This window comes from Ursus maritimus, unplaced genomic scaffold, assembly GCF_017311325.1.
Source record: "Ursus maritimus isolate PB19 unplaced genomic scaffold, ASM1731132v1 scaffold_6, whole genome shotgun sequence".
Lineage (NCBI taxonomy): Eukaryota > Metazoa > Chordata > Mammalia > Carnivora > Ursidae > Ursus > Ursus maritimus.
Window position 1 is genome coordinate 33,953,544 of NW_024426774.1, and position 12,081 is coordinate 33,965,624.

The 12,081-nt window shown below is 51.9% G+C and overlaps 1 protein-coding gene across 1 annotated transcript in view; it reads left to right on the forward strand.

Moving 5' to 3' along the window:
* Positions 1-10,978, forward strand: part of SNRNP200 (small nuclear ribonucleoprotein U5 subunit 200) — a 29,140-nt gene extending 18,162 nt beyond the window's left edge. Inside the window, exons 26-45 of the mRNA XM_008700180.2 lie at positions 306-424; positions 691-845; positions 953-1,142; positions 1,350-1,523; positions 2,505-2,665; positions 2,974-3,201; positions 3,562-3,753; positions 3,840-4,018; positions 4,189-4,340; positions 5,187-5,295; positions 6,108-6,216; positions 6,743-6,932; positions 7,027-7,191; positions 7,416-7,537; positions 7,748-7,891; positions 7,995-8,171; positions 8,480-8,640; positions 8,758-8,839; positions 10,343-10,435; positions 10,542-10,978. Of these exons, the coding sequence (XP_008698402.1) occupies positions 306-424; positions 691-845; positions 953-1,142; positions 1,350-1,523; positions 2,505-2,665; positions 2,974-3,201; positions 3,562-3,753; positions 3,840-4,018; positions 4,189-4,340; positions 5,187-5,295; positions 6,108-6,216; positions 6,743-6,932; positions 7,027-7,191; positions 7,416-7,537; positions 7,748-7,891; positions 7,995-8,171; positions 8,480-8,640; positions 8,758-8,839; positions 10,343-10,435; positions 10,542-10,685 (3,046 nt within the window). The 3' untranslated portion in view covers positions 10,686-10,978. The remainder of the gene's footprint in view (positions 1-305; positions 425-690; positions 846-952; positions 1,143-1,349; positions 1,524-2,504; positions 2,666-2,973; positions 3,202-3,561; positions 3,754-3,839; positions 4,019-4,188; positions 4,341-5,186; positions 5,296-6,107; positions 6,217-6,742; positions 6,933-7,026; positions 7,192-7,415; positions 7,538-7,747; positions 7,892-7,994; positions 8,172-8,479; positions 8,641-8,757; positions 8,840-10,342; positions 10,436-10,541) is intronic.
* Positions 10,979-12,081: the final 1,103 nt, after the last annotated feature.

Genomic DNA, 12,081 nt, shown 5'->3' on the forward strand with positions numbered 1-12,081 from the left:
GCTAAGGTCCCAGGCTGAGGGTGTGGTGGGGAATCCTTGGAGTGCTCTTATCTCTGAGGCCCTCACGCCTGAAGTGGGACTTGGACTTGGGTGAAAGTTGACAAGAGGGAAGGCCCTTTGGGTGGAGCCCAGGGGTGGGGGGAAAGGGGTGGGGAGTGATGGCTTGCAAGTGTCGCTGCTGGTGTGGTTCCCGGAGCTTTCCATTAACGACTGTGTTTTGTGTGGTCACGGCTAATCTGTTGGAAGCCATGGTGAGGGCCATTTGTAACACAAGGGACTGACGGAGATGTGTCCCTCCTGGCTAGGTGGCAGTCCATGTGTCCTCTGCGCCAGTTCCGGAAACTCCCTGAGGAAGTAGTGAAGAAGATCGAGAAGAAAAACTTCCCCTTTGAGCGTCTGTATGACCTGAATCATAATGAGATAGGTGTGCGGGAAGCTCTCCTCTTTCTCCTTACTGCTCAGACATCTTTCTAAGCCTTCTTATTTCCCAGTTCCGGGGCCTGGTGCCCTGTTGTCCTGTGTTCACTTCTCACAGCCCACTGACGTGACTTTGAATCCTCTGGGCTGCCCTAAGAGTGAGGGGCGGGAGTCTGTGCACGGGAGTGGAATGTGCCCCTTGCCCTCAGGGCCCAGTTTGCAGCCCTGCTCGGCAGGCTGGGCCGCAGCCGCTGTACTCTCGTGTCCTCCTAGGGGAGCTTATCCGCATGCCGAAGATGGGGAAGACCATCCACAAGTACGTCCACCTCTTCCCCAAGTTGGAGTTGTCGGTGCACCTGCAGCCCATCACACGCTCCACCCTGAAAGTGGAGCTGACCATCACGCCGGACTTCCAGTGGGATGAGAAGGTGAGGCCTCGCTCGGTGGAGGCTCGCAGAATGCTCCCGAGGAGAGCTGGATCGGAGCTGTGAGTCCACGCTGGCTCACGTCCTTTTACTTGTGCTTGTATTGACAGGTTCACGGGTCATCCGAGGCATTCTGGATTCTGGTGGAAGATGTGGACAGTGAGGTGATACTCCACCATGAGTATTTTCTACTCAAGGCCAAGTATGCCCAGGATGAGCACCTCATTACGTTCTTCGTGCCTGTCTTTGAACCGCTGCCCCCTCAGTACTTCATCCGAGTGGTGTCTGACCGCTGGCTCTGTGAGTGTGTCTCTACGTGGTCCCATAGGGGCACGTCTTCTGGGGGATCATAGGAGTGTCTTGGCCTTTGGACTGGACTAGACTTCGTGGGGTCGCAGCGATATGACCTGCTGTTGCCTTGGGGTTTCCAGCGGGCATGGAGGGGCTCTGAGGGGCCATTAGGTAAGGGAGGACTGCTCATGACCCCTCCCGTTTCTGTTCTGGCAGCTTGTGAGACCCAGCTGCCTGTCTCCTTCCGGCACCTGATCCTACCGGAGAAGTACCCGCCTCCAACCGAGCTTCTGGACCTGCAGCCCTTGCCTGTGTCTGCCCTGAGAAACAGCGCCTTCGAGAGCCTTTACCAGGACAAATTTCCTTTCTTCAACCCCATCCAGACCCAAGGTAGGCGTTTCCATCCCCAGGAGGTCGTTTCCTTTGGGGGCCTTTTAAGGTCCCCTGGACACAGATAACATCCCACGGCAAGAAGGGAAGTGGGGCGCTCAGGTAGACGGAGCTCGGCGTGCCGACTGAGAGCACACCGGGACTTTTCCCCTCTCAGTCCTTGGTTGCTGTTAGATTTCCTTTGCTTGTCTGCACGTGCCACTGGGGAGGGTCAGTAGAACAAGGTCTTACGAGGGTGCATTGTTGTTTCTCAGGCTCAGGAGGCTGGATCCGTGCCCCTGTTGCTCAAGTATTGAGCCAGCGTGTGCAGCACTGACGGAAGCCTCCTTCCCCTCATTGTTTTCAGTAACAGCCACGTTCAGAGTATGCCCTGTTGCCTGAGTACTTTTGGCTGAGTGCATCTGGGTGTTTCTGTTTTATGCCTTCCGCCGATGCTGTGAGGGATTCACTGTCGGTGGTACTGCTATTCGTGTCCCGTTTCACAGATGAGGAAGCTCGGCAGGGAGGGGCACGTCAGCTGAACCAGCTAATAAACAGAACTTGGACTTCAGCCAGTCTTAATGCCAGGACTTTGGCTTTACTTTCTTCTTTATTAGACCGTTTCCAGGGACCACAGGAGAGTGTTGGAGGGGCAGAGAAAGGTAGCCAGTCCCTTTTTGTTCTGCATCCTGGTCCCTGAGAGGACCGGCAGAGAAGCACAGGATACGTGGCCTCCTTCCCTCTGCCATCCTGCAGATCTCCACGCTACCCCACCTCTTGGTCCGGGCTCCAGCCCTGTTGCCTGTGTGTGAGAGGGAGAAAATGGGGGGAGAGGTGGAGTAGGCCGACTGCAGGTAGAGGCCCTGATGCCACCCCCTTCGTGGTTGGCGCTTGACAGCTGACTGACTGGCTGAGTTTCTCCTGGTGTCCTCTGTTCTAAGGAGTGGTCTGAGTCTCTTCTCTCCTCGGTGTCTCTCCCCCCCCCCCTCTGCCGGCTTCCAGTGTTCAACACCGTCTACAACAGTGATGACAATGTGTTTGTGGGGGCCCCCACGGGCAGCGGGAAGACCATCTGTGCGGAGTTCGCCATCCTGCGGATGCTGCTGCAGAACTCGGAGGGGCGCTGTGTCTACATCACCCCCATGGAGGCCCTGGCGGAGCAGGTACGTGGCATGGTGCTGGGTCACGTGCGAACCTGCCTGGAAGCTGTTTTCCTCTGAGCCCAGATCAGAATTCTCTAAGCCCTTGAAATTTGCAGGGTGATTTGTGGCAAGACCCTTCTTGCTTTTGTTGGTGTCCTCGGTGCGTGTACTGCAGGAAAACTCTACTGTCCTTTAAAGGTTAATGTGGGATTAGAAAGTAGTTTGAGGTGCACAGAGCAGCAAGTCTCTCTGTTTGGCTTCTCAGGCTCTTCTCGTTAAAAGTGAAACGATGCCTGGCCTGATGTTTTTCTGCCTTTCCTGCGTGCCAGGTTTACATGGACTGGTATGAGAAGTTCCAGGACAGGCTCAACAAGAAGGTGGTGCTCCTGACGGGGGAGACCAGCACAGACCTGAAGCTCCTGGGCAAGGGCAATATCATCATCAGCACCCCTGAGAAGTGGGACATCCTTTCCCGGCGGTGGAAGCAGCGCAAGAATGTCCAGAACATCAACCTCTTTGTGGTGGATGAAGTCCACCTTATCGGGGGCGAGAATGGGGTATGGCTTGACCTTGAAGCACAGAGGGGGAGCTGTGATTGGCTGAGTGGCCTTGGCATTGGGACTTACGTTTGGGTCTGAGGCCAGAGACTAGGTGCTGCTTCCAAAAGGATTCTGCTTATCTCTTTATTCCAGAGGGACAGTGTGAGACTTCTTAGGTCATATTCTTGGAAAGTAGCGTTGCTTAGTGGAGATTGGCTGCTATGGCGGAGGTGAAACCAAAGATAGGCGAGGACCCTAATTAGAAGGAAGAGTGAGGCGATCATTTCGAGGCGGTTGGGTCAGACGGACAGGCTAACTCAGGGTGCAGGCTGGGGATGGGGTGCGTGGGCCTGTAGTGACTCCCTCCCCGTGTCCCAGCCTGTCTTAGAAGTGATCTGCTCCCGGATGCGCTACATCTCCTCCCAGATTGAGCGACCCATTCGCATCGTGGCACTTAGCTCCTCGCTTTCGAACGCTAAGGACGTGGCCCACTGGCTGGGGTGCAGTGCCACCTCTACTTTCAACTTCCACCCGAACGTGCGCCCTGTGCCCTTGGAGCTGCACATCCAGGTAGGGCCCGCTCTCCCCGCGCCTACGTGGCCTCACGTCGGAGGACCAGCTCTCACTTCTGTCTCTTCGTTTCCCTCGGTCTCCAGGGCTTCAACATCAGCCACACACAAACTCGCCTGCTCTCCATGGCCAAGCCCGTGTACCATGCTATCACCAAACACTCTCCCAAGAAGCCGGTCATTGTCTTTGTTCCGTCCCGAAAGCAGACTCGCCTCACTGCCATCGACATCCTCACCACGTGTGCGGCGGATATCCAGCGGCAGAGGTGGGGGGCTGTGGAGTTGGGTCACTGAGGTTGGCTCACCCTGCAGGGCGCTCTGTGTATGAGGGTGGGTGTTGGCCCCATTAGGTCAGGGGCCAGCCAGCGGTGTAGTTGGAAGGGTCTTGCCGGGGATGGGAAGGGCTCCGAGCTGAATCTGTGCCCGTACTGCCTAGGTTCTTGCACTGCACCGAGAAGGATCTGATCCCGTACCTGGAGAAGCTAAGTGACAGCACGCTCAAGGAAACACTGTTAAATGGGGTGGGCTACCTGCACGAGGGGCTCAGCCCCATGGAGCGACGCCTGGTGGAACAGCTCTTCAGCTCAGGTGCAGAAAGTCTTGTGGCCCAGGGGAGGTTCTGTCTGAGAGTGTCGGGCGATGGGTACGCGACTTTAAGACATGGGTGATCCTTCCAGCACGTGCATCATCGTCAAAATACTTTTCCGATTATTTTATCTCTTACCTCATTTGATCCGCTCAGCAGTCTCATGATACGGATCGAATATCATGCCTTCCTGCTAGATGAGAAAACAGGCACGTAAGGTGGTATTACTTTAAAACCTGGTTTTCTAGACCAGGACCTTTGACCAGTAGACCTGGTTTCCCATGGATACCACACTCACCAAGGTTGGTAGATCTTAGAGGTGTAGTAAATGCTAGAACTGTGAGTCTCGTCCGGGTGGTCTGTGTGCTCCTGTCCCTCTTGACCTGTGGCATTCCACGCAGGGTGTTCTCTCTGACACTGTTGGGTGGAGCTGCGGTGGACGTGCTCCTGCCACAGTTGGTTACTGGCACTCTTCGATGCTTGAACCCGTCACTCCCAGCTCGGTTTTGCTGCCACGTACTGAGCCAGCCCATGACTGAGGTGGTGTTAGCGCTTTCCAGTCAGCAAGGCCAGGCTGACAGGCAGATGGCTAAGCCTCGCTTTCCCTGGGCTTGGAATTCTGTTCCGGGATTACCCTGTTTCCTGTAGGGTAGTCTCCTGAGCAGGGCAATGGCAGCTTGGAGCCACCTCTTACAGCATTGTGTTAGCCCTTACGCATTATTCGGGCTCACTCTCAGCAGGCTTTGCTGTGAGTTCTGACGCGTAGCACAGGGTGAGCCCCCTACCGGCGCAGGAGACAGATCCTCCCAGAGAGCCCTGCGCTCAGTCTTCTCCCCTCTGCCACTCAGGGGCCATCCAGGTGGTGGTAGCTTCTCGGAGTCTCTGCTGGGGCATGAACGTGGCCGCCCACCTGGTGATCATCATGGACACCCAGTACTACAACGGCAAGATCCACGCGTGAGTCTCGCTGTGCTCTGCGGTAATGGGAACCTTCCTCCTAAGAGGAACGTAACATCTGCAGATCCAGAAATGATGAAGGAAACGTGTTAGGGAGATAAACTGCCAGCTGAGATTCCCCCATAGCCAGGTGTCTGAGAGTTTTCAGTCTCAGGACCTACGCTCACTTTTGCTTCTGGGGTCGGTGTGTTGTATTTCAGCAAGTTGGAAAACCAGGAAGTTCGAGCTAGAGATGAGGTAGTTAACTCGTTTATTTTATAGGTTGGGAAAGTGACGTGGTCCAAGTCAAACACCTTCGTGGTGACAAGAAGTAGAAGGTTCGGTTTTTCTCAGAAAAAGCTTGAATGATTTGATTCTTAATAATAATTTGTTCTCAAAATGTAGTTTTTTTTTTTTTCTGAAGTGGATTATTTATGGTTTATCTTTAATGTCTGAAATTCCTTCTAGGTTTGGATTTCAGTTAGGTGACTTGCTAACTCATGAAATATGCAGTTGTTTGGGAAGCTTGACTTAATATATATTTGATCCTTGATGAGGGAGTTACTCGCTTTTGGCACACGCTGGGTTTGTAGCTCTGGTTCAGGGACCCTGAGCAGCAAAGTCCCAACTCTTACCCTTGAAAACTGCAATGATCTAGAGATATGTGAAACTGGTACCTGAGCACAAGAAGTCCTAACCACAGGGGTTAGCTGTAATTTGATGCTATCCCCCATGTTCGCACTGTATTCTCTGCCATCGAGGGGGTCCAGGCCTCCTGAGTGTGGTCTCTGTGTTGATGCACCTTTGTCGCCTTTCATCTCTTCTGTCCCCAGGTATGTGGATTACCCCATCTACGACGTGCTTCAGATGGTGGGGCATGCCAACCGCCCTTTGCAGGATGACGAGGGGCGCTGTGTTATCATGTGCCAGGGCTCCAAAAAGGTCAGTCCTGGCCTCGGGTACCCTCTTGAGATCGTGGGCTTCAGAGGAGAGTCTTTAATAGGTGTCTTTTCTTGTTTACGTTCTTTTTGTCAACTTCTGTTTCTTTTATTCTCCATATTGCTTTTGTAATAAGCCTTTCAGCCACTTGGAATTTTGTAGCCCTTTGTTTTTGCTGCCATTGTTGATCTCACGTGTTGAGGTCTTTACTTTCTTGCTGGTTCTTCATGTACTGTGAGGCCTGCGTGATTTACTATATCCCTGTTCCTGTTGTGAGAGTAACTAAGATACCGGTGGGAACAGGCATACACACCCAACATTCGCTTACACGCACACCCAGCATTCTGCTTACACGCCCAGCATTCCAGGTGCAGACCCAGTTCACCTTGTTGGTACAATGATTTCTTCCATTGTTCCACACGTGTTCTAGCTGTGTCTGTCACACAAGGGCTGTTTCCTGTTGATTTGCCCTTCTTTGTGACGATGTTGTCACTGACTATATTACTCTCTCTCCTTTTCCAATGCACAGGATTTCTTCAAAAAGTTCTTGTATGAGCCATTGCCAGTAGAGTCCCATCTGGACCACTGTATGCACGACCACTTCAACGCTGAGATTGTCACCAAGACCATCGAGAACAAGCAGGACGCCGTGGACTACCTGACCTGGACCTTCCTGTACCGCCGCATGACCCAGAACCCCAATTACTACAACCTGCAGGGTCAGCGTGCTCAGAGGACACGGTGTCCTTCTGTGGTTCTCCTGGTGCTTGCCGGCCATCTCCCGCTGACTCCCTGCTTCTCTCACCTTCACAGGCATCTCGCATCGTCACCTGTCTGACCACTTGTCCGAGCTCGTGGAGCAGACCCTGAGTGACTTGGAGCAGTCCAAGTGCATCAGCATTGAGGACGAGATGGACGTGGCGCCCCTGAACCTGGGCATGATCGCTGCTTACTATTACATCAACTACACCACCATTGGTGAGGGGCCGGCAGGGGTTGCTGTCTGGGGAGCCCAAGCTAAAGAAGTCTCTTGCGGGGGCCTGCAGCCCACCGGGATGAGCGAGCCCAGGGCTTCCAGTGCCCCGTGTGTCGTTCAGAGGGATGGATCGTAGGGTAGTGCAGGGTAGGGCAGCCCAGGCAATTAACTCTCCACCCTCCTCCTCTTCTGACTTCTCCACTTTCTCCTCCTCCTTGGCTGTCAGAGCTCTTCAGTATGTCCCTGAATGCCAAGACCAAGGTGCGAGGGCTTATTGAGATCATCTCCAACGCGGCAGAGTACGAGAACATTCCCATCCGGCACCATGAAGATAACCTCCTGCGGCAGGTGAGGACATCTTGGGTTCAGGATAACATCTTTAGACTTGAAACTTGGCCTGTGTGCCCAGAGCACATGGTGTCCTTGTCAGCACAAGAAGACCCCAACATATCCCCCACACTTCTCTGTTTTGAAGGGTTGTGAGCTTGGGGCAGGTGGTGCCTTGGGCCCAAGAGCTGTTCTCAGGTTCGTCACCAGCTATTTTTCTTCCCCCTCCAGTTGGCTCAGAAGGTCCCCCACAAGCTGAATAACCCGAAGTTCAATGATCCGCATGTCAAGACCAACCTGCTTCTGCAAGCTCACCTGTCCCGCATGCAGCTGAGTGCTGAGCTGCAGTCGGATACAGAGGAAATCCTCAGCAAGGTAGGTGTGGGTGCAGGTGTGGGCGTGGAGCGGAGGGGCCAGGGGTGGCCTATGAAGTCGCGGTTCTAACTGTGCCTTCTCTTGCACTCCTTTCGCTGTTCAGGCAATCCGGCTCATCCAGGCCTGTGTGGATGTCCTTTCCAGCAACGGGTGGCTTAGCCCTGCTCTGGCAGCTATGGAGCTGGCCCAGATGGTCACCCAGGCCATGTGGTCCAAGGACTCCTACCTGAAACAGCTGCCACACTTCACCTCGGAGCATATTAAACGTTGCACAGACAAGGTGAGCTGGGTCTGGACCTGGACAGCTGGGCGGCTGAGCTAAGTGTCCTGGGAGGTGGGGCCAGTTGAAGGGGTTGTGGGAGGTGAGTCACGGTAGGGAGAGTTGGAGTTTCTCAGTTTCTCTGAGGGTGTTACATACTGGGATACCGGAGACCCTGACAGTGTACAGTCGTGGGCTGCGTTCTTCCTGAAGCCGTGTCTTTACATGATCTGATGGCACAGGAAGGAAAATTAGCAGCTGTTTGGAGCCAGGTTTCATTTGCTGTTAGTATGTGCTCTCCTTCCCTGACCTCTGAATGCCCACTGCAGGGAGTGGAGAGCGTGTTTGACATCATGGAGATGGAAGACGAAGAACGAAATGCGCTGCTGCAGCTGTCCGACAGCCAGATCGCAGACGTGGCCCGCTTCTGCAACCGCTACCCTAACATCGAGCTTTCGTACGAAGTGGTGGATAAGGACAGCATCCGCAGGTGAGCCTGGGCCGGCCAGGCGCCCTGCCCCCGGGGTCCCTGCTGGGCCCGGCGTGATGGTGCGCTCCGACCCCACTGCCTCGGTGCTGACGCGCTGCCCTGCACTTCTCCCCGCAGCGGTGGGCCGGTGGTGGTGCTGGTGCAGCTGGAGCGAGAGGAGGAAGTCACAGGCCCTGTGATCGCGCCTCTCTTTCCGCAGGTGGGTCCTAGTAGCTGGACAGGAAAACCAGGTAGAAATGAAATGAATGAAAACCAGGTAGAAAACTTCCTGAAATTTCCTCCTGAAAGACAGTTGGATCTAACTAAGACGTTAAAACTGTCAAAAGGTATCTCAAATGAGCTCCATTTTTAAGTAGCAGTACGAGGTTTCTTCTGGAGGCTTTATCCATTGGCTCGCGTTCAGAGTTCAAGCGTACATTGTCAGTGGGGGAAGGAAGTTTAGAGTAATGACGAGACACAAGGCTGAGAATTAATACTGGGGCCATGGGTGGTTTGGTGGTTGTTGCGCTGGAAGACAATTCAGGTGACTGGTCATTGTTAAAAACATCGGTTATACAGTATTGTTAGTCTCTGTGATTGTTAAGATGAATTTTTTTTTAAACGACTCCGGGATAGTTGGGCTTTTCTAGTTGGTGTTTCTTCTCCTTTCTCACTGCCACTTCACTCGGCGTCCAGTTACTTGGTTCTTTACCACCTGAAAGAAAATCTGATCCCGTATATGAGAGAATATTTGAGGACCGAAAGCAGAAACGAGCTACACTGTAATGTTTCATTTTACAAACTAGTGGTTTAATAGGCTCTGGGGAAAGAGAGCTTTAAACTGGAATACTTGGACTTTCAGACAGGGATGGCCTGTTGTGGATCCTGTCTGGGGCGGGCTTTTCTCCATGTCAGCTGGTTTTGCTTATCTGCCATGGGTACTTTTTACTTAAAGGGGTCTCAGGAACTCCGCTGCCAGGCCCCAAGGACTAGATCTCTAATAGTGGAATCTTGGATTCATTGGCAAACGCTGAATGTCAGGAGAAGGTATTTTGGAATAAATAAGGAAATGAGCCAGAACCAATAGTGAGTTCATCCACTTAAAAACAGAGTTCATTTGAAATAACTTTTTGACCGTTTCGAAAGTCTTTGTTACACCAAATTGTCTTTTAGGAGGAAATTTTATTTCATTTTTTAAAAGATTTATGTATTTTATTTTATTTTTTAAGATTTTATTTATTTTGAGAGAGAGCGAGAGCACGAGTGAGGGGAAGGGGCAAAGGAAGAGAGAAAAGCAGATTTCCCGCTGAGTAGGATGTCCAGTGCAGGGCTTGATCCCAGGACCCCAGGATCATGACCCGAGCCAAAGGCAGACGCTTAACCGACTGAGCCACCCAGGCGCCCCTTATTTATGTATTTTAGAGCAAGTGTGGTGGCGGGGGTGGGGGGGCAGAGGGAGAGAGAGAATCTCAGGCCAACTCCCCATTGAGTGAGGATCCGAACGGATATGAGTCTCGATCCCAGGACCCTGGGATGATGACCTGAGCTGCAATCAAGAGTTGGCCGCTTAACCGACTGAGCTGCCCAGACACCCCCCCCTGCCAGGAGGAAATTTTAGAAAGCTTTCTGTCTGGTTTTTATTTCCCTACTTTTGTAACCATTCTCATGGTCTCATGGCCATCGCGTTTTACATGCTGAAATTCTTGGCTCTTGGTCACCGCAGAAACGTGAAGAGGGCTGGTGGGTGGTGATTGGCGATGCCAAGTCCAACAGCCTCATCTCCATCAAGAGGCTGACCCTGCAGCAGAAGGCCAAGGTGAGTGAACACTGGCCCCAGCATTTGTTCTGCGATGGGTCAGGGTGAGAACTCTGCCCTCCCCACCCCACATCTGCTCGCCCTGATTTCTGCCTGCTTTCTCTAGGTGAAGCTTGACTTTGTGGCCCCAGCCACTGGTGCCCACAACTACACCCTGTATTTCATGAGTGATGCTTACATGGGATGTGACCAGGAATACAAATTCAGTGTGGACGTGAAGGAAGCGGAGACAGACAGTGACTCGGACTAAGTCCAGAGGCGCTTGCACGTACTCTTACCAAGAGGAGAGAATTGCACCTGAGTTAGGAACACGTACAGTTACGTGGGGACCAGGGCTGTTGCTGTGCGATCTGGCCAGTCAGTGCAGGTGCCGTCCCAGCCCCCTTCTCCTACTTGGCCCTCTTACTCCCTTGCCGTCTAGACTTGGGATCCAGTGTCTGCAGGTGTCCTGTAGTTGTCGAGCATAAACTATGTACAGCATTTTTAGGCATGTTCTGTGTAGTTCCTTTTGTCAGACATTCTAATAAAATAACTTGGAAAAACCGTTTGTCTTTGCAGTGTTCCCAAATTAAAGTTTCTTTTCTCTGCCTAAGGCCCTTGGCCAAAAACATTTGGATTTTTAGCCACTGAACTTGCTCATAATGAATACTTCTAGAGGACAAGTCTGCTCTTTAGTTGGGCTGTCACCTGCAGCCTTTCCTGTCAGTGTAGAGAGGGAACAAGGTTAGATAGCTGTCAGAGTTATGCCCTTTTCTCCCACCTCTGTTGTTACCCAGATATCAGCACTACTGTAGGAACTAACACTGAACTCGAGTCTCCCAAGATCTGCAGTGTCCCCTCCCATAAGGAGGCAGTACCAGAAAGGAGATTAAAACACACCAGCTGGGTGTGGCCCAGTCTTGGTAAACCAATTCTGTGATCTGCATTTACAAATTTTCCTCTTCAGATTCTTGCCTTCTGTTGTTTAGGAATAAATGTGCATAAAGTTGGAAGATAATTTTCAAGCATAGTGTCTCTAGGTCGGCAGTTTTCAAGTAATAGGATCTTAGGACCCCTTTTACATGACAAAAAATACCCCCAAAGATATTTTATCACCTTGGTTATATCTATTGATGTTTACTATATTAGGGATTAAAACAATTTAATGCATTAAAAATAATTTTTAAGATTTTATTTCTTTAATTAGAGCACAAGCAGGAGGAGCGGCAGAGGGAGCGGGAGCAGCAGGCCTCTCTCTCCGTGGGGCAGGGAGCCTGATGCGGGGCTCTATCCCAGAACCCTGGGATCATGACCTGAGCTGCAGACAGACGCTTAACCGACTGACCACCCAGGTGCCTCGGTAACTTAATATTTTATGAAAAATACCTTCTGAAACAAATCCGGGGAGAAGACAGCATTTTACATTTTTACAGATCTCATTAGGTCACGTCTGCTGTAATGAAAGACATTCTCATAGCTATTCCTGTAATTTTGTATTTGTTGACGTCAAATGAACTAGAACTGTCTTTACACAGATACGAAACCAGACAAGGGTTTTTAAAGCCTTTTCAGGTAATTAGCCGTTTGATATTACACTGAGACTCCACAAGTGAGTTTTTTAAAGGCAGTGTGGAATCTACAACCTTATCAAATAAACTTGCTCTACT